Consider the following 27912-nt stretch of genomic DNA (forward strand, 5'->3'; position numbering starts at 1 on the left):
TTGGCTAATCACCTGCTCTTCTGTTTTCGAAAATTTACTTCTGTAACAGATAAGAGTTTTTTGGGTTTTCCCCTTTTATAAATTCAATATGGCAATGTTCAATAATATCTAAAACATTCTCATCACTTGTAATTTTTCTCCAATTTTTGACATAATCTTGTAATCTACCTGCACGAAAGGTACTGACCTGATCTACTTCTTCTGTGGAAATTTGCCGTTTTTTTGTCATGGATTGGGATTCTGTGCGGGCTTGAAAACCACCACGACCACGACCACGGAAGCCTCGGCCTCTCGAATTGTATGGGTTAAACCTTCTTCGGTCCCGTCCTCTCATCGGACCTCCACCACGGCCTGTGGCTTTACCAATTCGGTTCATGTTATTGATTTCTCTGACGTTATTATTCACGTCATTGTCATTGCCATACAATAAATCAGTGTAGTGCAAAGATGCCGAAGTCAAATAGTGGTATTTATAGTCCAAGTCTGCTTTGTAAAGTTTTTCTCTCTTTGAATTTATCATTTTGTTAGCGTGGCCAAGGAGAGCAATGGCTGTGGTGCCTAATTCAACATGCTCAAAGTCTGTTTCACTTTCAGCTGTTCCCAGCTTTTCCACAAGGTTTACAACATTCACCGATGCCTTCAAAAGTACACCTTGAAGTGAACTTAACCTACTATCTTCTGCCTGTGTGAAACTTTTAAGCAAGCGCCAGATACCTTGGTTTGCCCGCGTCTTTACAAGAGAGTCACAATTTTGCGGTCTGTGTATTTGTTTTAGAATATCTTCTAGATTTTCCTCCGACAAACCATTTCTGAATGAACTGTTTACCAGATTTGCTAAATCTGAATGTACCTCCGCATCTACTACTTCACTTTGCTGAAACTTGTCAAACAGTTTCTTGAAAATAGATTTCGACTGATTCTCCGTTGTGTCACTGAAACTTTCCCCGAAGGATTCAGACTGAAATTGTCCCTCGAACTCATCTTGTTCATACGGAACATCAATGTCATGTTGACCCTCATCGGGCCACTCAGAATTCATAATGTCATTTATACACTTCTCTTGCTTATCAAGACGGGCATTTTGTGCATTCACATTCGAGTTGAGTACTCGCAGTATCTCAAGCACCTCATTCATTTTTCCGCCATTACTGTCTTTCTGAGAGGGTTTTGAGCTACTTTGAGTAGTTGAAGAGCCCGCTTTTTCAAGTGGAATCTTCGTCGACATTGTCGACGTTTTCTTTCCACTAGAAACGGCCGAAGCCGCAGCATTCTTCAAAATTTGGACTTCTTTGTCCGCCATTACACACGAGGGGATATTTTCGGCAATGCCGGAAATAGCAAAGAAACGATGTCGTAAAATTTTACGATACGTGTTAAATTACTTCTGCGAACAGAACAAAATTAAACTAATACGAATATTAGTTATATATCTTGAAAAACTTCTATTCTTTAATAAAAAAGAAACTACCAAATAGTTTCAAAATTAGAAGTATAACCGTATTCCAAAGAATACAAACTTCGTCACGGTCGAGTGTAACTCAGTGAATAGGTCTTCACTGTACGAGTTACAACAGCGCACTGATTGATTACTATACGGTCACTGCACATCTCATTTGATTCCGGAAATAGTATGACGTAATAGAATTATAATTGTATGACCATGTATTTTCGCTTTTCAAGTGTTCGGATTTGTGACCTTAGCCAGTGATTGTAACGATTATTTAGGATTTTATGTACAGACCGCTATTACAATCTGTTTGATTGACCTCCAGGATGTTGTTATATTAATCCATTGTTAACTGTCTTTTAAGTTATTGTTTTATTATAGTTGTAAATTCTGATAAAGTATTCGTATTGTTTCATAGTGTCCGCCATCTTTGTCTCGTGCTATGTGCTGTTGCATCACCGCTTCATGTGTTGACGTATTGTTTGTTTACCTCAGACGATACATGTAAAGATGATGTTATAGTAGCTGTCAACTCACTATTAGATGAATTTTTATCTTGTGAAAATATGCCTTTAAACAGGTAATTGATGTATTAATGTATTGTTAATTGATTGCAGGCCAAAAATCCATATGTTTAAAACTTAATTTAGTAAATTCTGCCATAGTTCTGCCGTGACTTGCGGAATTCCGCTACTAAATTCCTCCATTTTTCGCAGCCTCACGTTCTTTCATTCCAAAATCTTGCGGTTTCACGATATATTCTGCCAAGTTACGCTAATTTTAGCGGAACTTTATTTCCTGTATATTACATTGTGTTTTCTTACATCAGGAGTTCTGACAAGAGATTTTCTCGAGTCAAGGTGCATATTTATTATTTAGGTTTATCAAATAAGCAGAACTTCTATGCTGTATGCATAGTAATGTAATGTGATTACATTGTATTTTTGGCTTGACTTTGATATTTAATGTTTATTTCTAAGAATGAAATAACTGATGAAATGATATTGATATTTGCATAATATAAATTGCTGGAAGTAATATTTAATGAGTTATATGCAAATAAATTATATATGAACTATTATTCCAGACTTTGTACTAATATCTATGTGATAAGAGTCATACGTATACGCCATGCTACCACAATATACCTTGACCGTCACAATACTATGTATTCAGTAATGGTTCAAGGTTAATTGCTAGTGTGTACTTACATAAGCAAATGAAGAAGTATTTAGTACATCAGAAGTATTTTGCATTATAAGCTGTTAAAATTATCATTTATTTTCGTTTTGATCAGCTATGCAACATTGGTCAACATAAAAAAGGTTGCGTTGATTGTATAAGCTACTTTGGGCAAAAAGTGATCAACAATACACGGAACTGAGAATAAGGAAAAAGGAACTAGTTTTTTCACCTCTAGATCAAGGCGAAAATGAGTCTTTCCTTTTTTGTGGAACTCAAAACAACTAAAAACTAGAGCTATCAATGAAGGTGATTAATACCCCCAAACGCCGCCTCTCATTATGATTTATCATTGTATGAAGTTTTATGAAATTACATCTGGTAGTTTTCAAGTCACTGTGCGGACAAAAGTTTGACAAAAAAATGTTTTATTACATTCCATCCGGTAGTTTTCAAGTTATGCTCCAGACAAGAAATAAGTAACAAAGGGCAATAACTCTGTAATTGGCTTAAATAGAATTGCTGTTCCTGTACACTGCACTTCCTCTCATTATGATCCATCACTGTTTAAGTTTTATTAAATTCCATCCAATAGCTTTCAAGTTATGCTCCGGACAAGAAATAAGTAACAAAGGGCAGTAACTCTGTAATTGGCTGAAATAGAATTGCAGTTCCTGTACACTGCACTTCCTCTCATTATGATCTATCACTGTATGAAGTTTTATTAAATTCCATCCAATAGTTTTCAAGTTATGCTCCGGACAAGAAAAAGTAACAAAGGACAATAACTCTGTAATTGGCTAAAATAGAATTGCGGTTCCCGTACACTGCACTCCCTCTCATTATGATCTATCATTGTATGAAGTTTTATTAAATTCCATCCAATAGTTTTCAAGTTATGCTCCGGACAAGAAAAAGTAACAAAGGGCAGTTACTCTGTAATGAGCTGAAACAGAATTGCGGTTCCTGTACACTGCACTCCCTCTCATTATGATCTATCACTGTATGAAGTTTTATTAAATTCCATCCAATAGTTTTCAAGTTATGCTTCAGACAAGAAAAAAGTAACAAAGGGCAGTAACTCTGCAATGAGCTGAAATAGAGTTATGGTTCTTGTGCACTGCACTTTAAATAAATTCCATCTGGTAGTTTGCAAGTTAATGTCTGGGGAAAAAATGACAGCAAAAAAACAACAAATGGCAATAACTCAGTAATTCGCTAAAGTAGAGTTATGGTTCTTGAACACTGCACTTCCTCTCATTATGCTTTACCATTGTATGAAGTTCCAATCAATTCCATCCAGTACTTTTCAAGTTATAGTCCGGACAAAAAAAGTAACAAACAGCAATAACTCAGTAATAGGCAAAAATAGAGTTATGGTTATTGCACACTGCATTTCCTCTCATTATGCTCTACCATTGTATGAAGTTTAATCCAATTCCATCCAGTAATTTTTAAGTTATGCTCCGGACAAGGTAAATTGCAACGGACCGACCGACCGACTGACTCCAATATACCCCCCCTTCAAGCTTCGTTTGTCGGGGGTATAATAAGCTGTGAAGTATACAAACTAGCTGTTGTTGATTAAAATAGTATTTTTTTTGACACACACTCGAGAAACAACAACAATATATTGATGCCTTTCATCATTGTGATAAGTCAGATTATTGAAGATGCCTTGATGTATTCATACATGTTTTGCTTTAAGTATAAAAGGTAATATATATTGAAATGAAACATGGCAATATCCCTGCTTAGGTAATTTCACACATGTTACGCAAATAACAATCCCTTCCATAATATTGAGACCGAAATTTGCGCAAAAACTAACCCTTTCGACCTTAATACTTCTTGATATTCAAATGAAACAATACACACATGTTCACCACGTTTTCACATACATTCTCCAAGCGCTTTTTTAGTGATTGAGTGGGAACCATCATTTCATGCCACAAAACTTTAAATTCACATTTACTTTGATTGCTTTTACTAGATGGAATGTTAAAAAAGTGTTCTTGTTTGGCCTATCAAAAGTGTACTTGTCTAGAGTCTCCTCTTTGCAATGTAAAGTTTACCTCCAAAAAAGTGTATAAAATAAAAACAAAGACATTTAAAAAAAAACAATACAAAAAATCAGAATGGCCTTATATATGAGCTGTTAAAAACATTTGAGTGCAGGGGGCGAATCTTGTTTGGTACGATCAGGATAGGGTACGAATGTCACATTCAGCTTTGCTGTTGTTTACTTGTCTTTGGTAAATAAATTTTAATATGCTGACATTTTAAAACAAAATGACATTTAAAATCTCTATCCTTCATGAAAAACTCACTAATACTTAATAATAGAACTAGAAAATCGAAAAATAAACTCCGAAAAATGTTATGACAAAATGGCGGTGACTCGCCGAATCTTCTACTTTTAAACATCGTACAAATGAGGAAAATACTGTAAGTAAACGCTATATAAAGCAAATAAAATTTTTTTGAGATATCAAAACAAATTTTCATTACGAACATTCAACACAAAAACTATCAAATATTGGTCATGAAGTCAAGTATTTGATTTTCTTAGCGCCACCGTCTGTTTTTCAATGACCGTCTGCTTCAAACGTAACACTGTTCTAAAAAGTGTGCCTTGTTTTTACACTGCAAGTATCAATTGTTTACTAATACTTGACAACATTTTTCATCCTTTCTTCGCGTTTTCTATCGCAATTTAACAAACTTTTAATCATTTGACCAGTGTCTTCTCTGATTGGTTAAAATGGGACATTTCGATAATTGGATGATAGACGACCCAATTGTGTGATTAGGAGATTACCGATTATAAATTGCTAAATTAATTAAAAATGTAACAACATCGGCATCAAAGATCGACATTTAGAGGTACAACTTCGATGTCTCAGACAAGGAAAAATGTGTCATAATGAACATCAATTAGCACCCTGATTATAAGCGTGAACTACCGTTAATCAGACCCGCGGTGATGCCAGTCATGTGCCTTAGAACGCACTGATCTGTGACAGATTAGGAAACGGCGACATTGACCAATGAAATACTTTTAGGGCGTAACTTTGTGATAAACAACGATCTGAATGGCCAGAAGAGCGCAAGGGGGCGGGAAAAATATGACAGGGCGTGTAAAAAGGGGCAACGGGGCGGGGTAAAAAAAGGGCAGGGCGGGCCGCCCTTCCATTCCGCTTTAGCTAAAACACTTTACTTATACAAAAATCAGGTTTTCAATTGAAGTATGCATGTAGTTTTGAACAACTTGATGTTCAACTATTTTATGAACTGTAAGATAGAATTTCTACATTTTGAATAAAAACAAAACATAAAAATCTAGTGAAGTCTGAACACATTGATTTTCAGATTCGATTTGTAAACCCAGAGCTGTGCACTTAAATAAAAAATATCCAGTTAGTATTAACAATTTCTCCATACATTCAATTAAACTAACTTTTATCTTAATAAAGCAAAAAAAAACATTACATTAAACATTTAGTTTGATTTCTAAAGAAAGATATAATATTGTGTTCCTGTATATTCAGTGCTTGTACTCTCAGTATGTATAAAATATGGCCTGTCCTGGCCTGGCCCGACTCTAAATGCTGAGTCAGCAGGCAAGGCCAGGCCAGGTTTTAGAACATGCCGTTCTGACCAGTATTGCAGTATGTGAACATTGAGTTTCTCTGAGGAATTGCATGAAACAAAAAGTTCTAAAAAAGGGGGTACATTGTTGCATACAAAGATCATTTTACCACCTCAATCGCCTAAACTAATTGAAGAATTAAAAGTTAAAACGTGAAATCACAATATTTCTTACGGTTACCCTCGGGCACGCTGCATAGCACGGACAAACTGACAGACAGGGCAAAATAATATGTCTCCCCATGAAATGAGATACATTACATTGCTCTTTCAAATATTGAGTAGGCACACAGCACACAGTGTAATGCATAATGCAAATTCGGAAACTTCAAACTTGTTAATATTTTGACACATTATATCCTGATATATTATCCATAGTGGTAATGGTATTGTTTATCGATTTTGACTACAATGTAAATTATGGGTTTAAACCAACAGTTTATATTCACAAGATTAGATTGAAATTCCTTCGAGACAAATTAACTCGCTTATTTTTAATTAACCTTTGTTTGGCGTACCTGACAATTTGAAAAAATATATTTATTACTTTTATTAATTAAAAACCGTTTATTAGATAAACACAAAAATGATCTGTACATGTCAAATAGTTTTATATGGAGAAAAAAAATGATAAACATTCACAAATCCCCTTATTTCACTACTATTTACCAAAACCATCCAGTGGTTGAAGATGTAAATTGACAAGTTAAGACCTTTTAAAGTTTTGAGAATAGACATTCAAATAAATACAAAACACACAGTCCTTTTTTAGAATTAAAATATGCAAAATACTGCAGGGGTTAATTCACACTAAATCACTGTTCTCTTGCCATTGTTTTTAAGATGTTAAAACTTTAAAAAAAGAGTTGTTTGTTGCCTAAAGATAGAGTTCATTATTTGGTGTTCTCCTCTAGGTAGGCAATCAGATCGGCCCGCTCTGTCTTTTTCTTGAGTCCGGCAAAAATCATCTTCGTTCCAGGTATATACTTCTTGGGGTTTTCCAAGTACTGAAATAATGTTTCACGGCTCCAGGTAATCCCTGAAAAGTGATAGAACAAAATGTTATGTAAGAAGATCTGAGTCAGCTACATGTATCTTTCAACAGAAATTTATAATCTTAAGTCCATCAATGATCATGAATTGGTTCTGATTGTACCAGTAACCTTGTTAAGACATTGGTTTATAATAATCAATCAATAAGGGGTACATCATGACCAATTTTGAACATAACTTGACCAATCATTACCATGATATGGTTCTCGACAAGATTTTTCGAAGATTTGACCTAGTGACCTAATTTTCAATCATATGTGACCCAGTTTTATTCACGACCAAGAGTTCATCAAGGAAAACATTCTGATTAAGTTTCATGAATATTTGACCATGCTTCATGCCTCTAGTAGCAATAACAACGTAACGCCGTTTTTTACACTTCCCTATTCTGCACAATGCTAATAACACTCCTCGCTCCAATGGATATTACTCCTGCAAACATTTATACTTACTGCCGAAAATGGTACCAAAATAATCATGAATAAATTATCTATCAACTGTAGTACGGGTTTTATCTAATTTTGTGAAACAGAATAAAACGAGCAAAAAGTTTCACAAGCATTTTTTGTAATATGTCGTTTTTCTGCCGGTCTTGGGACGTTTTGACTGTCATTTTATACTTTCGATTTCGGATATTTTAAGAATTGTTTTGATTGTCAATGACTTTACAAGGATACATTGACGTCTCCTGCATCGGTGAGTATAACTTTAATGAATTATTATGTATATTTTCTGCTTTTATTTTGACAAAAACCGAAACAGGGGATAAAACATGCTGAATTATAGGTCCAAATCGAAAGAGAACAACAATGCATCATCGAATTTCTGAAAATTCATTCATTTATCTTCACAGTGATACTATCCATTTGATTCAGTAATCTGTCGCATTTTTCCGCAAGGGCTATTTATAAACACATCGTTTCTGAGAGTGGCCAAAAACAAGAACAATTTGATGACTCATAAGGCATGCAACCTTAAAAGCCGAGAGTATCCGAATTAACCAGGAAGTGATTTTTGTTTACTTTTTAAAGGCCAACCTCTGTAAATAGTAATTTATTTTGAGTAAACATTGAGGTAGGTTTATGCATATCATTGTTTTATTAAATTTAGAATGCTATTTATAAGGGGTTGCCAATTCTTTTGCATGAACATTGGTCAAATGTTTTATAATTTGAATAAATAAGACATTTGCAATATTGTGATTGGTTTTAATGAAATAAACAGACCGGGTTCTTTAAGGATCTGGTCACTTTCGGTTTTAAAAACTGTAAATAAACTATTGGAGAATTGGCAGTTATTTTTATTAAGCCATTCTTTATTATTAATTAAGAATCTGTCAAGCTGAAGTTTGTTATTGTTTATGCGCATGTTTCTTCAACGGGCATTGACCGACAAATTCATATTAAATAACTTAAAAGAGCTCGACAACCAAAACCCAATTAATCAAATTACAACGCCAAGTTTCCATTTAGTGTTTTATTGGTTAATAAGAAAAATGCAGGCTGGCTTATATAGGCATTTCACAATTGAAACTAAGAAAGTAAGCATTTTTTTTAATCTTCTAAACAGTTAATTGGATGCCTACCAATTTTAATTGTTTATAGATCATACATTATCACCAAGTAACTAATACTTAAATAATAATTGGAAAGTTTCAAATTTCAACATATCAATGTTTTAATGTGTAAATTTCAGGAAACATTTTTATGTTCTGTATAGTTACTTGGATTATAAAATCACTCTCTGTAAAAATTATTCAACTTTTCAAACATTATTTGTCTTCAGATTTATTGGAATTCCTGTTATGATAGGATTTCAATTGCTGTCATTAATTTTCAACTCAATGTTTTGATTATTCATTTGAAATTATTTTAAACTTCACATTCCATAAATGGCTGTTCTTCCTTTTTGACTAAATATTTTGAGTATTTTTACACATTAGTATGTCTGCCAATTCATGGGTGGTCAGTTTTGTCATTTATTAGTTTTTTTTTTCCCTTTTTAATTTAATATTTTCTTCCTTTCAGTGAGAAATAAAGCCATAGAATACATTCATACCACTCAAATTCAGCCAGTCAGAATGATGGGAAGGATTGCAGAACTGAGGTAACTTAGAACTATGATGCATATTTACCAGAGAATATCTCATAAACATGCCATTTGCTTAATTTTCTTTGAAATCATACCTGAAGTTAATAAGAACTCTTTATAAACTTTGACATTTTGTATGATGACATATTTTATTATTTGTAAAATAAATGCTTTTGACATTTTTTTGGGCTGTAAAGTTGAATTGATTCTTAAATTGATTCTGGTAAATACCAAACTGTGTATAGACATCAAACCTCATTACATATATATATATATATATATACATAGTTGTCCCTCTCTGAATAATACATAATTATCTATGTTTCTGTTTACTTTCAGTTTCACTCTCACCTGACTGATGCAGATTCAGTAACCTAATTGTATGTACTTTTTTGTCAAATTGTATTTATTTGCTCTATTAAAAATATAATGTTGACTTTTTTGAGGAATAATTTTGAAAGGAAAAATAAATTATTATAGAGAAAAGGTAATTTGTTATGTACAAAAAGTGGACAAAAATGTTGAACAGTATGAAGTTTTAAATTAGAAAATCCTTATTTCTCTCTGTATGTATGTCAACTTTATTAAGACAATATTAAGACAATATCTGGTAATATAATGTATTCTCTTAATTAAATGTGATAAAAAAAAAATACACTGTATGTATACATCTGTATGTGTATGTTGCCATATAAACTGAATGCATGTAGTTTCTTTTGTGAACATGTGTATTAATTGAAATCATCACATTCCTTTGTTATATTTTCAGGCTCATGATGGTTTCTGAGAAAAAAACCCAGCTTGGTGTAATTTGACAGTATTTTTCAGTATTTGACAGTGGTTCTATCATGCAACAGTCATACCATGAAGTGTCTCACAGATTCTCTCTCAATTCCTGCAATATCCAAGATTACAGTGTTGTGCAAAGAGGATTAATTTTCTTGCAATAAGAAGTATCTGCACTTCCAAATACCCCTGTACAGCATGAACAGTTCCTTCATTTTTTGAGTGATTATAGAGTGAAAATGTTTCCATATAAAATGTTTTCTTTTTATGTGTAAAACTTGTTATGAATGGTTACAAATACATGCATGGACATTATGATTCCAAATCTATGCACATTTTGATTCCAATAATTAAAGTATTTTAAATTTGGTTTGAAACAGAAATATTGTCCTTATGTTTGTTTCTAAACATTATCTGGTATTATTCGTGTTTATAGTTTCCATGTCAATTTTAAAAAAAAGTCGTAGAAAAAAGTTCTTTTAAAGATGCACTCTTACTCCCACATAAGATTTACCACAATTAATACTTTTGTTTTATTATTCCAAAAAGGATGAATATATGTTGAAAACAATGGTTCTAATGAAGGATGCCTACTTCTACTTGAAGGAAATGTGCATAAAAGACAGTATTTCTACCATTTGAGATCATAGTAGATCACAGTAAATCTTTATGCATTCACCAATCATTTAATATCTTTGCTTTTTCAGTTTAAATACACGGTTACAATATTTTTATCAATACTTAATATTTTCCAAAAATGAATTATTAAGTAAGTTGTTAAAGGGTTAACAGTCAAAGTATATGTTTGTTATACATTTGTATGCATTGATACTGAATAAGAGTGTCACTTTAAACAGTTGCCATGGTAACTATAGTCTAGTTTTCTTAAGAAACTGTAATTGTTGTCTAAAAACCTTTGTATTTTCAATGTGATACTTTTTAGCATGTCCGCTTCAGTCAATGAAATATTTCTGTTATTTGTTAATCATTTGGTCATACTTTGTATACAATTATATTTATAATTTAACCTTGAAAATTGCTGACAATCTCATACTTATATTGAAATATTCAGAATTGCTAGATGGGTTGAAATTCACCTTTATTACAACTGTCAGGCAAATCATGGCAAGATGTACATAATTCTCCTTTTTAACAAAAAGCGATGTTTAAAGCATTTTTTGTATTTTTATTGAATGGTTACCATGGCAACTAATTTTTTGTTTACCTTTAATCTTCCTATTTATAATACTATTAATTGTAAAAATGCAACAGTCAAGCAGTGAATGGAAGAATGTAAATGTTCATTGTCTTTTACCCTTTTCAAGCTCATTCTTCAAAATATAAAGGAATTTTAAAATTTCTTAAAAATGGACGTTTTTTCATCATTTTTTTAAAAGTAAAATAATTTGCTTAAAACTTTGTTTAGGTTTTGATATTTAGGAATGTGTATTAAATTTATAGAAAATAAACAAAATGTGTTGTTTGACATTATTTATTTCATTTAAATTCCGAAGTTTTGAATTTGACCTATTTTGGCAGAAAAAATTGATAAAAATGTAAAATTAAAAGGGCCATAATTCTGTCAAAAATTGATGGATTTTGAAAAAATGTGCATATTTGAGTTTGTAATGACGTAACCTTTAAAATGATATATCACTTTAATATACCGCATTAAATTAATTTTTTACGTTGTTATTGCTACCTCTAGTATGTTCCATTTTTTTCCCTAAGATTTGACCTTGTGACCTAGTTTTTGACCCCATGTGACCCACTTTTAAACGTGGTCGAGATTTGATTAAGGGGAACATTCTGACCAAGTTTGAACATTTTCTGATTACCAAGATATTGTAATGGACGGACGGATGGAATGACGGACGGACAACTAAAACAATATCCCCCTCCCGAAATCTTCAGGAGGGATAACAAAGGGCAGTCTATGTCGCTTAAAGCTACACTCACACAGATTTACCATTTTGACAGCTTTTTTTATTTTTTGCCTTGGAAAGAGTAAAATATTGCGTTTATATCTGCAAACCAATGCTATAAGATTGCTGACAAAAGATCAGATCGCAGATTTTCATATTTCCGAAAATAAATGTTTTATGGGTACAACCATTAGTAACGGCTTAAGAAAAAAGCATTAAACATCACTTTTTGAACTTAAATATAAAGATCTGCGATCTATTTTTTATCAGCAGTTTTATTTACATGTAAGTGGTTTCCATGGATTATCGCAAAAATTGGCTTGTTTCAAGACAAAAAATAAAAAGTTGTCAAACATTTAATCTGTGAAAGAGCAGCTTTAAAGAGCCACTCCTTAATTTTATTACTGGGGTTTGATAAGGCAGGTTAATAGTTTCATCAAACACTTCGACAAACCTGTTTCCAAAAATAATGTTTTGACAGTGGTCCGTCAGATGGAGGCATTCTAAAAAGATCTGTCAAAGTGTTTTAAGAAACTACACTCTCAAACTCTGATGACTGTGCTATCGCCTTATTCAGTATATTTTGCGCACACAGAATGAAGCTTTGTTATACTTATGTTTTTAAGATTCTACTGAATATTTAACTTTGAAACAGTGTTTTTTTATATAGCTGAAGGATGGATTTAGCTCGACAACGAGGTATAACATGCCTATATTTGGTATGTATGTTGTACGACATAAAATTGGGGCTGAAAATCAGATGTTTTTCATTGTTATGCTGTTGCACTCAGAAAAATGATATTTTTCATTATTAAATCTATAAAATTGAGGCAATTTTATACGATAAGCATGTAAATTTCCCTTTTCCAAAAAAGTTTGTGGCCAGTATGTTTTTTATTTTACCAATATCTGACGATTACTTTTCAAGTAATTTTAATTTATGTTAAACCGGTCGTTCGTTATGCATTTTGCTTTTTTTCACCTTCTTTTGTAAAACATGACATATTTTACATAAACATAATCATAATTTTATCTTAAATATGTTCTAAAGGATGAATAGCATATGCATTTTGATAAAAACAAAGAATGAGAACAATTGCGGTTGATAAAATGAAGTTCTGTTTTCTTGTTTCTGGTCAGTTCAAACATCCAAAATGTGTAGTGTCCGCAACAGGGCTGTAGACAACACTCTTACAGTTTATTTACAGAGGGCACTTACTGTTTTTCAACAATGGCATAAACACACAAACAAAAATACCAAATATATTCTCCCTACATTGAATAATTAGGCTACAGCAGATAAATGTCTTTGTCCGCAACGCTGTAGTGTCCGCAACGCAAAGTGCAACTGTATATTTCTATACAATTCAGTGTTAATTAATCATTTGTTTTGCTGTAAATATTTAGAACCAATTCATTTTTATCATAAAACAGCAAACAGAATGAAGTAAACAATTTAAGGCTGATTTGACAGGCCCATAATGCAAAAATTGAATATTTTGTATGTTAATCCTGGAACAATATTTTGGAAATGCTATGTACTCTGAAAGTGTACTGTAGTGAAAAGCTTCATAAGTACTTCCTTTCAAAACAGCAAAATATGTTATAAGAACAATTAATACTATGTACAGCTGTATCTTGTTTTCTGGGCTTGTTGCGGACACTACAGGAACTGTCTAGTGCTTATTATCACGTCTTACATTTCGTTGCAGAACAAAAAATGAAAACTTAACCAATATAGCACAGAGATATGTAGGAAATGTCATGCAAAGTTAAAACAAGACAAAAATAAACATGAACAGTTGAAACAGAAAGATAGAGAAAGAAAGAAACGTGAACGGTTGAAACATAAAGAACACGCTAGTAATAATGAAACATTGAAAAGGGAACTGAAGATAAAAAAAATTGAGGAAATACAAAGATATAGGGCTAAAAAGAAGCAACAGAAAACACATAAAACAATAAATAACAACAAAAACAGTACAGCCAAAAAGATGGTTATATCACTAAAGGAGAAGCAAGCAGAAAATAGAAAGCAGAGAGCAGTGTTATTGGCGTTTGAGATAAAAGCTTAAAGAAAGTAGCACAAAACAAGGAGAACCCATTAGAAATGTACAAACTGAAAATGAAAGCAACATTGATCTTCAATCTAAAAATGAAAACAATAAGGACAATCAAGTAGGAACTCAAAATAACACTAACATTCATGGAGTAAAGGAAAACAACAGTAGTGCAAAATTTCCCTTCACATCCAGGTGGTCTGAACACTGTGCTTTGAAACGAGTCAAATAGACCTTACCAACCACACCGGCAAAAAGAGCAAGACTGGTAGAAAAACTAGCTACATCACCATCAACAAATAAGCTACTCAAAGAGAAAGGGATTCTTACTTCTCCAAAATTAAGAGAAATGGATGCCATTGGAGAATCTGTATTGGAAACTGTATCTAGTCTAAATAGTACACCAGTAGGTCAAAGTCAAAGTACACAAAAAAGGGAAAAGAAACATGCCATTCGAGAAAACACTAGCCTACGATGTGAATGAAAGTGCAACTAAACTGAAAAAGAAAACAACATTTCAGATGAATATCAGAAACAACTACAGCAACAACAATTACAGAAACAAGCTCAGTAGCAAATTTTTTAAACATAAACACGGTTTAATGGCACTGGGTTAACGCCAAAGACATAGAACATAAAAACAAAAGATCACAAACAAGAAACATAAAAGAACAGCACATAACTCCACAAATAGCACAGTGCATACATACTATATATATATATATATATATATAAAAAAACTAGGTATGTTTATCAAGGATTGTTAGGTACTGCCTTGGAACGGTCAGTAAAATGTAAATTTACTGGGGCTTTAAACCAGTTTAAGTGCACAAACCTCACTCTTATCCCATCAATGTATGCATTAACTTGAGGGAACTTAACAATAAAACAAATAAAAATAAACTTATAGGTAAACCCCAAGAACTTCTATGATTAAAGATCCCAACTCTATCTGCAGACAGAGGAATACAATTCAACGCGTTTGGTCAAAAACACTGAAAGACAAATGCTGGTGGAGGAACAGAGTAAGAACAGCAAAAGCAGGCAAGATACAGCTGAAACAAAAGCTGTGGTAAAAGAGGTTTTTTTATATCAGGAGAAGTAAGCCGCTGTATTCCAAATAAGAAAGATGTGACAAAAGAATGCCAGCCAAAGTTTATCATGAAAGCAACAATAACTGAAGCCCATCAAGCCTTCTTGCAGAAATATCCAGACAAGAAAATTGGCCGAACAACATTTTATCTGTTAAAGCCAAAAAATGTGAGAAAAGTTAGTGAAACAAATAAAAGATGCTGCCTCTGCCAGATCTGCTGCAATGCAGCACTAGTCGCTGAAAGTATATCAACAACTTCCTGTGTGGAAAAAAACCTAACACAAAGAAACCAACAAAGACTGACACTGAATCTCTCGAGGAATACTTTAAATCTGTGTCTACAATCTACTCTACAAAATATTCTTTACTGTTTTCTCAATTTTGTTATTAAAACATTAAGTACATGTGTTTTGAACTTGTTAAAATAAAGATAAAAGTTATGTACAAGAAATCTTGTTATTTCTCCAGTTACAAGTTACTTAGCGTTAGGCGTTCAAATGTGTAGTGTCCGCAACATGGCATGTATGTTTCTATTACTTTTGTTACAGTTTTACTGTTGAAAGTTGCCTTCTCCACTTTGTTTCTATTTGGTAAATAGGTGTTTGAATTGTCTCTGGAGGAAGCACTTTGGACAGGATGCGATAATTAAGCCATATAAATTTGATTCTGTAAAGAAATATTTCGGTCTTTTCATGATACAATATGCATAAATTGATAAACACCAAATGAAAGCTCATGAAATAGGTCTAAAATTTGCTGTGAGTTTAAATGTACTTTAACAAAATTAAACAAAAACATCTCTCAAATACATATTTTACTTTATTTGTAACAAGTATATTTCTGGAGTTCAAACTGTAGTGTCCGCAACAAAATAGTAGTATTGATATTCTTTTAATTTCAAATAAATGCATAGCTTAACACCTCAAATGTTTTGTTTTGTTTTTATGATGTCACCTTTACAATTGACATCATGAACAGCCCAGGTTTACCTGCCTCCTTTTTAAAGAAACAAATAAATGTAGACAAACAACTAAAATAATTCGCAAGAAGTAAATAACATCCAAATAAACAAAATATACACAAGCCATCAATAAACAACCACCAAGTTGGGTTTTATATTTGGCAAATGAGTTTCTTCAATGGATTAGACAATTAAAAGTGCTGGTTAATGATTACAGCTGAAAAAATAGATGCATAACAATGTATGTGTGTAGTGTCCGCAACAGATTGCCCTACTGTGATTGAAAGTATGATAACTTTTTAACTACTCCAGACTGACCAACAAAAATTTAGGAAAATAAGCTCGATACATGTACCAGTTGGCAAATATATATTTTTTTTTCTATTACAAAATACTTCAATTTTTGCTCTCAAGTGCAACACATCTGCGCAAAATATACTGAATAAGGCGCATGTTTCATTTAAAATGGGGAAGAAATAGGAAAGTTATCTTTGTTTAAAGTCTTCATTCGAAGCAAAATATTGCCTTCCGACATAGCATTTATGACGCAATTAAAACTACGAATTTTCAAATTGTTAAAGAAAGAAAGGGTCAGGGTCCGACACTAACGGTAGTCCGAGACTACCAGATTTTTGGTCGGACTACAAGAAAGTTTAAGTCAATAGTCTGTCGGAACACTAGAAAAAGTAAATATCACATCAGTTAATTGAGCATAAAATCTTTATTATATGCTCAAACTTGCGAAAAATGTGATGTCAAATAGCCCAATATCACCAGTAAACACTCATTCTAAAACTTGCCAAATGGTCGAACAGTAACGGACAACGTTGACTGTTAATCAAAATTCGCGCACATTTCTTCAAGCCTTTTGATCAATATTTAAACAGGTTTATAGAATGTCTTAATTTAGAAAGTGCAAAACTATTTTTTGCACTGTATGGTGTGTTTTATCGTCAGACATGTGAACCTCTGCCAATGTCAACGAGGTAGATTTGGGTCTCAAAAAAGATTAGGTCTAAAAGTGTAAGAATTTAAATCCCTTGCATTTTCAGTAAGAAACAATGATGGATACGATGTAAACAATAACTTGATAGTTGTTACTATTTTTAGATTTCTGAAATCACGTCATGGTTTAGGGTATTCTGTATTGCCAACTGTCGGTGTTTTTGATAAAGCAAACAGAAGGAACATAACGTCTGGCTTGTGAATATTTTTAACAGGCTTTTAGAAGAGGTGATTATTTAATTATACTGCCAAAACAGGTCTTATGCGGTGCAAGTGCAGACCACGGCAAAATTGTGTGCACGCGTTAATTTTCGTTTTTTATACATTGAAGCAAGGACCAATAACAATTTTTATCTTACTCCCATATTAAAAACAAGAGCCGTCGTAAGACAGCGCGCTCGACTACGATGTAATAATACCAAGTTTGGTCTCTTTATGTCAAACTTAACTAAAATTATTCGATACATAAGGTGACTTTGATGCTGCCCTCCCACCAGCCCGCCCAAACAATGACGCAAGTCATTCAAATAACTTGATTTCCAATTATGAAAATGTGGTTAAGAATATACAAATATGCCTTTCAAAGGAAAATAAAAAAATATTCAAGGGCCATAATTTGTATTAAGGCTTAAAACGGAGTTATGTTTCTTGTTGTAAGATGGTTGTTAATAATTTTGAATTTTATTAAGTGCATTTAATGAACGGTATAGAAGTTTTTTTTATTAAAATCCCAACTTGCCCTTAACTTTTACTTGCCTAAAACTTTAACCTAAGTTAATCAGGGGCCATAACTTGTATTAAGGATATGGAGTTATGTAACCTCATTGGGTGATGGTCCTGAACAACTGTGTGAAGTATTAAGTCAATTGAACAAAGGATATAGAAGTTATTCATAAATATTCCAACTTGCCCTAAAACTTAAACCTAAGTTTCATAGTCAATCAGGGGCCATACTATGTGTGAAGAATAATATGGAGTTATCTAACCTCATCATGTGATGGCCTTGAACAACTGCGTGAAGTATTAAGTCAATTGAATGTATGGTATTGGACTTACAAGTGAAAATCCCAACTTGCCCTAAAACTTTAACCGGACGCCGACGCTGGGGCGAGTAGTATAGCCCACCTATTTTTCAAATTCCAGCTAATAAGTAATAACACTTTGGGAATTTACTTCATTATGTCTTTTAAGCATTATAATGATATGTCGGTTAGAATTAGATTAACAAAGAATACTGAATAGTAGGATGCCAAATATAGCTTATCAGTAGGATGTCCGTCATTATCCCGGTCTTTGACATGTTCCTATTATTTATTCTGGGAGAATTCTTAGCATGGTTTTTAGATTTTTTAAGGTTTAAAATAAAATCTAAAGCAAAACTTTTTTTTTAAGAATGTGGAAATTTTTAGATTGAGATAGATGAACCAATATGACCAATCAAAGGATCCAGTAGTCCAAGGGACTACCTTGTGAAAAATGTTAGTGTCTAACCCTGAAGGGTGCCTTGTATTAGTTTGCAACATTAACAAATTCATATGGAAAATGAATAAACAAAATTAAATTTGAATGATAAAACAAAATATTTATGATTTTATCCGTTTCAATTAAACACCTAATGGTGGGTTCTTGTCCAGTCAATGTGTACAATAGGGATTAAACAATAAACCAACGAATTGGAATGCTTATTGCGATATGCTAGACCCGCACCATCATGACATCATATGTTGCGATATGCTTTGTTTGTTTATTATCAATGTCGGCCCACACCTATAGGCTGAATTATGGCTTGTCCCCGCCATGATGCAATCTCGGCTGGTATTCAAAATAGGCCTTAATTGGTCTACAGTGACCTTTGATAGCAGTGACTGTAAAATCCAGATTCAATGTATGAGAAGACTTGAAAAAACAGGGTGAGATACTAGATATCTGGGTGCGATTCCCTAGCTCTTAGCGAAGAGGCCTCTTGGTTCTTTAACATGCTCAGTGTAAAGCACTCATACAGGGGATACAACTTACCTTGGTTTTACCAGTACTGAGTACACCTTTTCTAGAATACTATCCTTTTAATGCAGAGCGTTAAGCAAGGGAGCTAATGGTACAATATTTTAACAACTTTCGGTTTGACATGGCCAGAATGTGTTACCGCACGACCATCCACACTCAGGGTTCCCGCTGGCGATCGCCATTGTCGCCATTTGCCACAAAATCGCAAAAGTGGCGACAACTTTTCAAATTTGGCGAATTTATGGCGACAACGATTTTTTCTAAAATATTTTCTTAAAATGAGGTAAATGGTGCCCACGCATGATAATCGCTTCTGTCACTGTCATAAATCAAGGGCATCTGCTGGTGCAACATCAAAAATTAATCCGATAATTAGGGCTAGCATCTTACATGGGGGTGTAAGATGAGTTTTTCCAGCACCGGTCACATGACCGGAAACACACGTCCAGTATGCAAGAAGAGTCTTTCCGTACCTCTCAAAAAGAATAAGCCATCAACAAGTTCTAGTAGTCGAGTCACTCAAGATTTATACTTTTTAATATTCATAATTATCTTAGGTGTAAATTTCTACTTCAATTAGACAATATTATAAGGGAATAAAGCAAATAATAAAATTGCAAGTTGATTTTTCATTTTGCGAGTTGCCTCAAAGTTAAATTCGATCCCTGAGTTATGTCATAGAATTTGCAAATTAAAAGAGCAGTCACAAACGATTGAAACGATATTAAAGTGTCTCAGTGGATAAGAATCAGTCACAGGCTGCCACCAAAATTGGGACAGAAGAATAAAGTGTTTGATTCAAAAACAGGTGAATTGGTGACCAGGAAATAAAAGCATCTAGTTTTAAATAGGTTACACATGAAAAAAAGTATTTACAAAAAGAAAGATGGATAAGAGCAAGTTATTATATGCATTTCGGTGGTTTATAGATATTTTTCAGTGATAAAAATCAAATCAAACGTCAGCACATATAGGGCTGGGACACAATTTCAACAACATTGTTTCCAAAATGACGTTATGGTCGCAGTCATCAAAATAAGTCTTTTGGATGAACAAGCCCGAATTCATATGATATACATGTATGTATGACATTGTATACTTCTGCTTGGTATTACATTTTTGAACAGGCCCTGCTGAATAAAACCCAGAATTTGAGCAAGCCTGGAAATTCCAGCATTGCTAATTTTGACCTCTGTTCGCATACAATTTGGCACGCTTTTCTAAAACAAGAGGCCCAAAAGGGCCTATGCTCTACTGGCATGGCTTTTGTGGTCATATCAATCCAGAGCATGTATGTATGGGTAAAAGGCAACAGACATACTTAGTATATGTTTTGTGTTTGGGTTACCTGAAAACGTAGCACGTTCAACATCTGAGCCCAGAAAGTATTGTAAGCAGATAAGTTGCATGAACTATTTTAATATGTGCCAAGTAAAAGTCATCTGACAAAAAAATGCTTTCAAAACTGTACTCATAGAAAAAAATTCTGTAGTTTTAAAAATTAAAAAAGTTGGTCAAAAGGTCAAAGTCAAGGGCAACCTAGGACAACATTGATCAATTTGAACAAACATTCACAATCAATTGTGCTGAGATGGATGCACGAAACACAAAAAGATGTTCAAACCTTTCCAGATTTATGTTTACCAAACCTGTGAACCCTGGGTGTGGCCAGTAATGACACCAGGTGCATAACTTAAACATTCACAACCAATTTTGTTAAGATGAATGCGCAAACTACAGAACTTCAAGCTAAAAAATGGCCTTTGGGCTTTCAACAAGAACAAGGCAGAGTATTTCACAAAATCAACTGCAGAAGCAAAAAGCAAATTGTCTCTCAAAATCCTAGACTTGCAAATTGTCTCCCTTAACTCTAGACTTGAATTTACATGTACATGTAAACTTGGCTAAAAATAGAATTCGCTCATGCAGACCTGGCTAAAAATAGAAAGCATTTCTTTAAAACTTTCATGGCCCATAATCTTGGCTGGTTTTCGAAAGGAACCGAGCTCTAATGGATATCTAGATACTGTACAAGTTTCATCGAGATACAATCAAAACTGAAGACTGTATCATGTTCACAAGCAATTGTTTACAGACGCACGAACGCACGACCGCACGGACGCACATACTATGTACACATTACCATCGCATAAGCTCTTCTGGCCAATGGCCAGTAGAGCTAAAAAACAAGCAAATTTGTTAAATTGATATCCCCGCCGGATTGGGCTAAGTCAAGGAATGGAAATCAATTGTTGGTAAAATGTATAATTATATACTAGTTTGAGTTTGATTGCAACTGTTTGAAATAAAAAAAAATATTGTATATAATGTAGCATTTAGAATTAACCAAGAAACCTAGTTATGACTCCATGTTACCCAGTTCCAAACTAATCTAAGACTTCATCAAAGCAAACATTCTGATCAAGATTCATGAAGATTGGTCCAGATATATTGCAAAAAACTTGTTTTTTTTTAAATATGACCCAGTGACCTCATTTTTGACCACACATGACCTACTTGTTTCAAATTATTCTAAGATTTTATCGAGGTAAACATTCTGATTAAGTTTCATGGAAATTAGAGCGGAGGTATTGCCTCTAGAGTGTTCCCAAGATTTCTGTAAGATATGACCTAGTGACCTAGTTTTTGACCCCATGTGACCAATTTTAAAACTCTTGTAAGCTTTCATTTGATAAACATTCTGACCAAATTAAAACATAACTGACTAATCAATACAAATGTTTGGTTCAGGACACAATTTTTGAAAGATTTCACCTACTGACCTAGTTTCTGACCTAATGTGACCCAGTTTCGAACTATTCAACAACAATCAAGGAAAACAGTCTGATTAAGTTTCATGAATATAAGATTGCCTCTAGCGTGTTCCCAATATTTTTTCTAAGATTTGACCTATTGACCTTGTTTTTGACCCATAGGACCCACTTTTAAAAAACAGTCAAAATTTATCCCAAGAGAACATTCTGACCATGTTTGAACATAATCCGACCAATCACCACCATAAAATAGTTTCGCACAAGATTTTTGAAGATTTGACCTATTGACCTAGTTTTTGACCCCATGTGCCCCACTTTTAAAAGCGGTCCATTTTTCATCAAGGGGTACATCATTTCCATTTCGGACAAAAAAATTCTAAGATTTGACCTAGTGACCTTATTTTCGATCATATGTGACCCAGTTTTAAATAAGTCTAAGATTTCATCAAGGAAAACATTCTGATTCAGTTTTATGAATATTTGACCATGTATATTGCCTCCAGTATGTTCCAAAGATTTGACATAGTGACCCACTTTTACAAGTGGTCGAAATTTGATCAAGGGGAACATTCTGCCAAGTTTTAACATTTTCTGATCACTCCCTACCAAGATATGATACCAGACGGACAGACAGAAGAAATGACGGACGGACAGACAACGCCAAAACAATATTCCCCTCCCGAAACCTTCGATTGTGGGGGATAAAATCCCGGTAACAGTCAATTTATATCCTTTGCAGGCAAATAATAAAACAAATGTTTGTTTCAGAGTTAGTTTATCTTTTAACAGCAAAAGTAAATATTTCACTCTTGCGAAATATAGCTTTTGGTGCCCACATGGCATAAGATATCACAAACCTATACTGAAACAATCAATTATCCTCTACACATACAATTGTAACATCAACTAGTTTTCCAGACTGTACATCAAGAGCTTCAAAAGTCACAAAATTAGCTAGTCCTAATGTTAGAACACCAATTAAGGTGACAACTGATTGTACCTAAAGCCAATTTTATCTCTCTGCGAAGTACAATCTTTACCTCAAAGACTTCTGAAGTAAAGCTCTGGACAAAAGGTTAGTAATAAAATGAGCATGAACAAAGGGCAATAACTCAAAAATATCTAAGAAGGCAGTGTTTCTAAGCATGCACCGCGACTAATTACATTGAAGACACTTGGGAGTAATGCTCCTGTAAGGTATAATAAACAAGGTAAACTTTTGGAGTAGGCCTTACCTTTGTTAACATTGGCTGCTGTGTAATTAAAGCCCACTGCCTGTCCTGTTTTTCTTCCAAACAGTCCGTTAAGGTTAGGTCCGGTCTTGTGTTTTGCACCAGCTTCCACCACATGACACTGGGCACATTTCTGAACAAAGATCTTCTTTCCCTTGGTGGGGTCTCCCGCTGGTATATCAGCCATCTGCATGTACAAAGATGTGGTTCAGAAAATTATAAAATTATTCTTTTATATTAATTAACAGCCTACACAGATCCAGAGAATGGCTAATTTTACTGATTATGATTAATCTATTGATTAGCAGCAATTTAACTGATCAGTCAGTAATTTTATTAATTCAAATTATTTTCCTTATTTCAGGCTTGTGAATAATTACTGCACTTTTGCATTGTTTGCAAATTCTATACATTTTAATTACAAGTAACAGTTTTGCTTCAGGCTGTTTAACATTTTTATTTTAAAAATTCTTAGTTGTCCAAACACAGGTTTTTTTTTTCGGTATTTTGGGAATATGACCTATACCCTCGAGATTGGGAATTGACTATTTCAAAGAGTTAAAACAAGTGCTTAAACCATAAGCGTGATAAGGTGATAACATCTAGTAAGGTGATAACATCTAGTAAGTGGGTATTATGTTGAAAATACCAAGTCCAAAGCTATTCATTTTAATATTCTATAAATTTTATCCTTTGTACTTATTTATGAAGAATTTCCCAATTTTTGCAAAATTGACGCGAAAATTCCCAATCTCACGGGTATAGGTCATATTCCCAAAATACCGAAAAAAAAACCTAATTTATCTGAAGATGAGAACTTCTCTGTTTAAAAACTTCTTTTTCCTATTTTCATATAAAACAATATTATACTTTGAAAGCCCTAAACTACAGATCTAAGTTAGTTTAAAAGAAAATGATTTTAGCGACACTTACGACCATGTTTACAAAGGCAATGTTTCAAATATCTTCCAAAATATTTTCAAATGCTGTTTATTGATCTAACATTTCCATAAGAATATAAATGCTATTATTTGAATCATAATTCATAATCATTTTCATAATACAAGAACTTATAAGTTAATTTAAACTACATTAAATCGTCTTTCGGTTGGCAAAGGGAGACAACTATTTCACTGACATATTGTCTTTATTCAATTGACCAATAAGTAAATATTTTCATTAACTCTTTCATTTTTATGAGTGTTTTAGTTATATGAATATACTGAGATCACCATTAATTGAAATAATTGTTTATTTTGAAGCTTTTATCTGTCTTTCGGTTGGCGAGTCGGCACGCGGAATTCGATCTCGAAAACTGAAATTTCAACTGCCTATTACATCATTATATTTTAATATTTTTCTCTAAAATTTGGTTTGGTAATGTATTTGTTTCATATTAATATAAAAACAATAAAATAAATGCATTAGAAGGCGTCTTTCGGTAACTTTCATGCATATTTCGGTAATTTTATCCGTCTTTTGGTAAAAAAGCGTATTTCGATAAGTCCAGTATCCGTGTCTCTATGAATAGACGCTTGCATGTAGGGGAAATAACTGTTTTGTTTATATTTTCATCGTCAATTTTCTCTTTTTTCTTTGTCTATTTTTGGAACTCCAGATTGGGAATTTTTATTCGGAAATTGGGAAAAAGATACTTTTCGCCATTGGGAACATGACCGAATTCCGCCTATAAAAATTGCCGAAAAAAAACCTGAATCACCAGGACAGAAATTAGGTATGAGCCCTCTAAAATGTTATATGAATTATGATTTTAGAAATGTTATCTCTACTTGTAATTATTTTACTTGTGAAAAAAAGTCAAACATTTCATCAAGGGCCATCCACGGTGCAATGGTGGGTGGAGAAGGCCAAAAATTAATATGTTGATGACCTAGCAGCCTGCCCTTTCTCAATTCCTGGGTGGAGCACTGGGACTTGTTGGTTAAAAAATTAATCGGGTCAATGTTTACCATGACACCATTAACCGACCTCCATATAATTTCTCATTGGTATGGATGTTTTCTGATGCAGTTACCTCCCTTGTCAAGCTTGAAAATAATTATTTTTCTAGAATCATATCATAGACTGTCAATACTATTTTTGATAAAGCGAGGATATTGAATTTTTTGGGGGAAAATCAAATAAACTTGGATTATGCAGTTACCGAAAATATGTTAGTAAAATCCTGTTACTTACACAACAAGCAACATATGTTGACAGGACCTTAATCCTCCCACCCACACCAACACCTTGCAACACAGGTTGACCGAACCAGCCCCCCCCCCCCCCCCCTCTGAAACCTCCACCAATAAGATATCATATAATTTTACACAGAATCGTTCCTATAATGTTGTGAGCATAGAAGCTCCGCCTCTATATGCAAATTAGTAACCGCCCTGCTAAGGCACCAAGGTGTTCGGAACCCCTAGAAGTATCAGAGAGGCAGTATGATTCAGACTATTGATGTACTCACATGTTATACACTTGTAGAATAAATGTAGTAAAACTTCAGTGTCTTTATTACATACCTACATTAAAACACAACAGTTCCTTGTAATGAATTCCTTTATAAATATAAAATAAATGAAACAAGTTTGTGTGACTTTTGTCAATCCAATATAGAAACACTGGAACATCTTTTCTGGGAGTGCCCCAAAAATACAACCGCTATGGAGTAGACTAAACCAATTCTTAAAAGATAATCATATTAATTTAAACTTAACATTAAAAAATATCAGCTTCGGAATAGTCAGCAATGAAAGACACATAACTATTACTAATTTCTTAATTGAGCTATGAAATTTTACATCTTTGGTTCAAAATATAGAAAAACAACGCCTCAATTTACTGGGTACAGGAAATACATGATATAGAGAAAGAAATTGCCTCGATGAATGATAAAATGAAGCAGAATGATAAATGGTTTTACATCCGTTCTAATATCAATCAGTCTTAATCATCACCTGCTCAAATCCTTTTTTTCGTGTTCATAATTTTCTTTTTTTTTTTATAATAAAAAAACAACACAGAACAAACTATGATAAACTATGTTCTACACATTTCATATTTTTTCATATTATTAAGTTATACAATGATTATGAAAATTTTATTGTGAAATGAAAAATGCCCTTTTTTGGTAAATGTATAGCTAACAGGTTCCAATTATCCACCTTATCAGTTATCATTTTCTTCAAGAAATGTACATATTGATGTTCTTCTGCACAACATATTTCTGTAATATGAATTTGAATAAAAAAAAGATATCATATAAATAATTGTTTTCATATCGATCCTTGATTTTAACCATATAAAGTTATCATGAAGATGACCCGTGTTTGTCTGGTAACTGGTGGGCTACAGCAATCTGGCTCAGGCTACAGAAATCGCAAAGTCTGTAACGCCGTTGACGACCAGGTTTAAAAGGTTAACTTCGCACATTGTTTCCAGATGCATACGCTCACATTAAACTTTCGCTGGGAATCACAAAAGCAGTGCACATAACGCCATAAGCAAAAAGTACACAGGACTACTGGCATGCAAAATTTATCATTCAAGACATTGATAAGAAATTTTGCTATTCATTATATGATACCACAGGTATGAAAAACCAAAAACTAATGTGCAATAAAAGATTAAAATACAAGACAAAAACTCAAAATATACTGCAATGAGTATTAAATTCTTTCTGATTAAAATTACACCAGTATTCTAAAATGACCTTGAATTTTAGTTCAATGAATTTTTTTTCAAATGATGAATTTTCCTTTCAATAACCGCTGAAAATACAGTAACCTCACTAATAAACAAAATTTAATAATCAGAATTACGAAACAACACTTTGCGTTTACATAACAAGCGAATTTCATCAGACTTCAACAATCATTACAATGACAAAATGGTCACCTTGAATGAAATGATCGATCTCCTGTGATACTAGGCAGGTTAAAAATATCTGTTTTTGACAAATTAGTAAACATACATGAAAGTTAAAGAAGAAACTCGGTAATACTATATCGTTCATCAAGATCAAGTGATAATTTCGAGAAAATACTTACGTCGATCTGTGTAAGCGTGCTCTTAGGCGAACCGTCGGTGTGAAAGGTCAACACACTGGTGACGTCAGATGACAAAGTTATACTCGCTCACTGGACTCGACAAGGGGTGTAACGGGTTTTTCGGCCGATGAGAAAATTAATAGAGATTAATATCATGACAATTTCAATACAAAATTACATAAATATTACAAACATAATACATTAATATATCGTAAAATGAGTCAAAACGACTGAAAAGATTAAAATAGATGAAAGTAATATACTACACCCCTGTTAATGGTAGGGTCTAAATCTTGCGCATGCTCTTTCACGCCATTTTATTAAAGACACCCAATCGTAACAACTCGGCCATCTCCGGCAAGCTTCGAGATAGATACTGGCCGAGGAGTTCTGATTGACCCATTTGTGCCTAGACTGGTACCCTACGTTACTTTTAGCCCGGGTTACCTGCCCTTACCATTTCATTATCGGTTTATTTAATTATTTCATTATTATTATTATTTTCAGTATACTCTTGTTGTGCAGAGCACGCTGGGAACCAGACAAACGTTACTTTTTGATAAAAAAGAGAATGAGTGTGCCAGTCTATTTGT

General features: G+C 33.4%; 2 protein-coding genes and 1 long non-coding RNA gene across 3 annotated transcripts in view; 1 reads left to right on the top strand and 2 right to left on the bottom strand.

Moving 5' to 3' along the window:
* Window positions 1-6815: 6815 nt before the first annotated feature.
* On the bottom strand, window positions 6816-27391 carry LOC128229452 (cytochrome c-like). The gene is made up of 3 exons (XM_052941347.1): window positions 27320-27391; window positions 23268-23451; window positions 6816-7319 (listed from the first exon to the last, which is right to left on the bottom strand). The coding sequence occupies exons 2-3, from the start codon at window positions 23449-23451 to the stop codon at window positions 7174-7176; spliced, it is 330 nt and encodes a 109-aa protein (XP_052797307.1). The 5' UTR covers window positions 27320-27391; the 3' UTR covers window positions 6816-7173.
* On the top strand, window positions 7537-11944 carry LOC128229468 (uncharacterized). The gene is made up of 4 exons (XR_008260098.1): window positions 7537-8029; window positions 9361-9439; window positions 9764-9804; window positions 10194-11944. It is a non-coding gene; the product is annotated as an uncharacterized LOC128229468 (long non-coding RNA).
* Window positions 27320-27912, bottom strand: part of LOC128229427 (telomere-associated protein RIF1-like) — a 238016-nt gene continuing 237423 nt past the window's right edge. Inside the window, exon 26 of the mRNA XM_052941345.1 lies at window positions 27320-27409. Coding sequence (XP_052797305.1) covers window positions 27407-27409 — 3 coding nt within the window. The 3' untranslated portion in view covers window positions 27320-27406. The remainder of the gene's footprint in view (window positions 27410-27912) is intronic.

Source organism: Mya arenaria, chromosome 1 (genome assembly GCF_026914265.1).
Source record: "Mya arenaria isolate MELC-2E11 chromosome 1, ASM2691426v1".
Lineage (NCBI taxonomy): Eukaryota > Metazoa > Mollusca > Bivalvia > Myida > Myidae > Mya > Mya arenaria.

Bases quoted from the DNA above. Each gene is read 5' to 3' on its own strand.
- LOC128229452 (XM_052941347.1), bottom strand. From the start codon at position 23,451: ATGGCTGATATACCAGCGGGAGACCCCACCAAGGGAAAGAAGATCTTT. The intron at 7,320-23,267 runs GTAAGGCCTACT...ATCACTTTTCAG, and splicing joins AGCAGCCAATGTTAACAAAG to GGATTACCTGGAGCCGTGAA.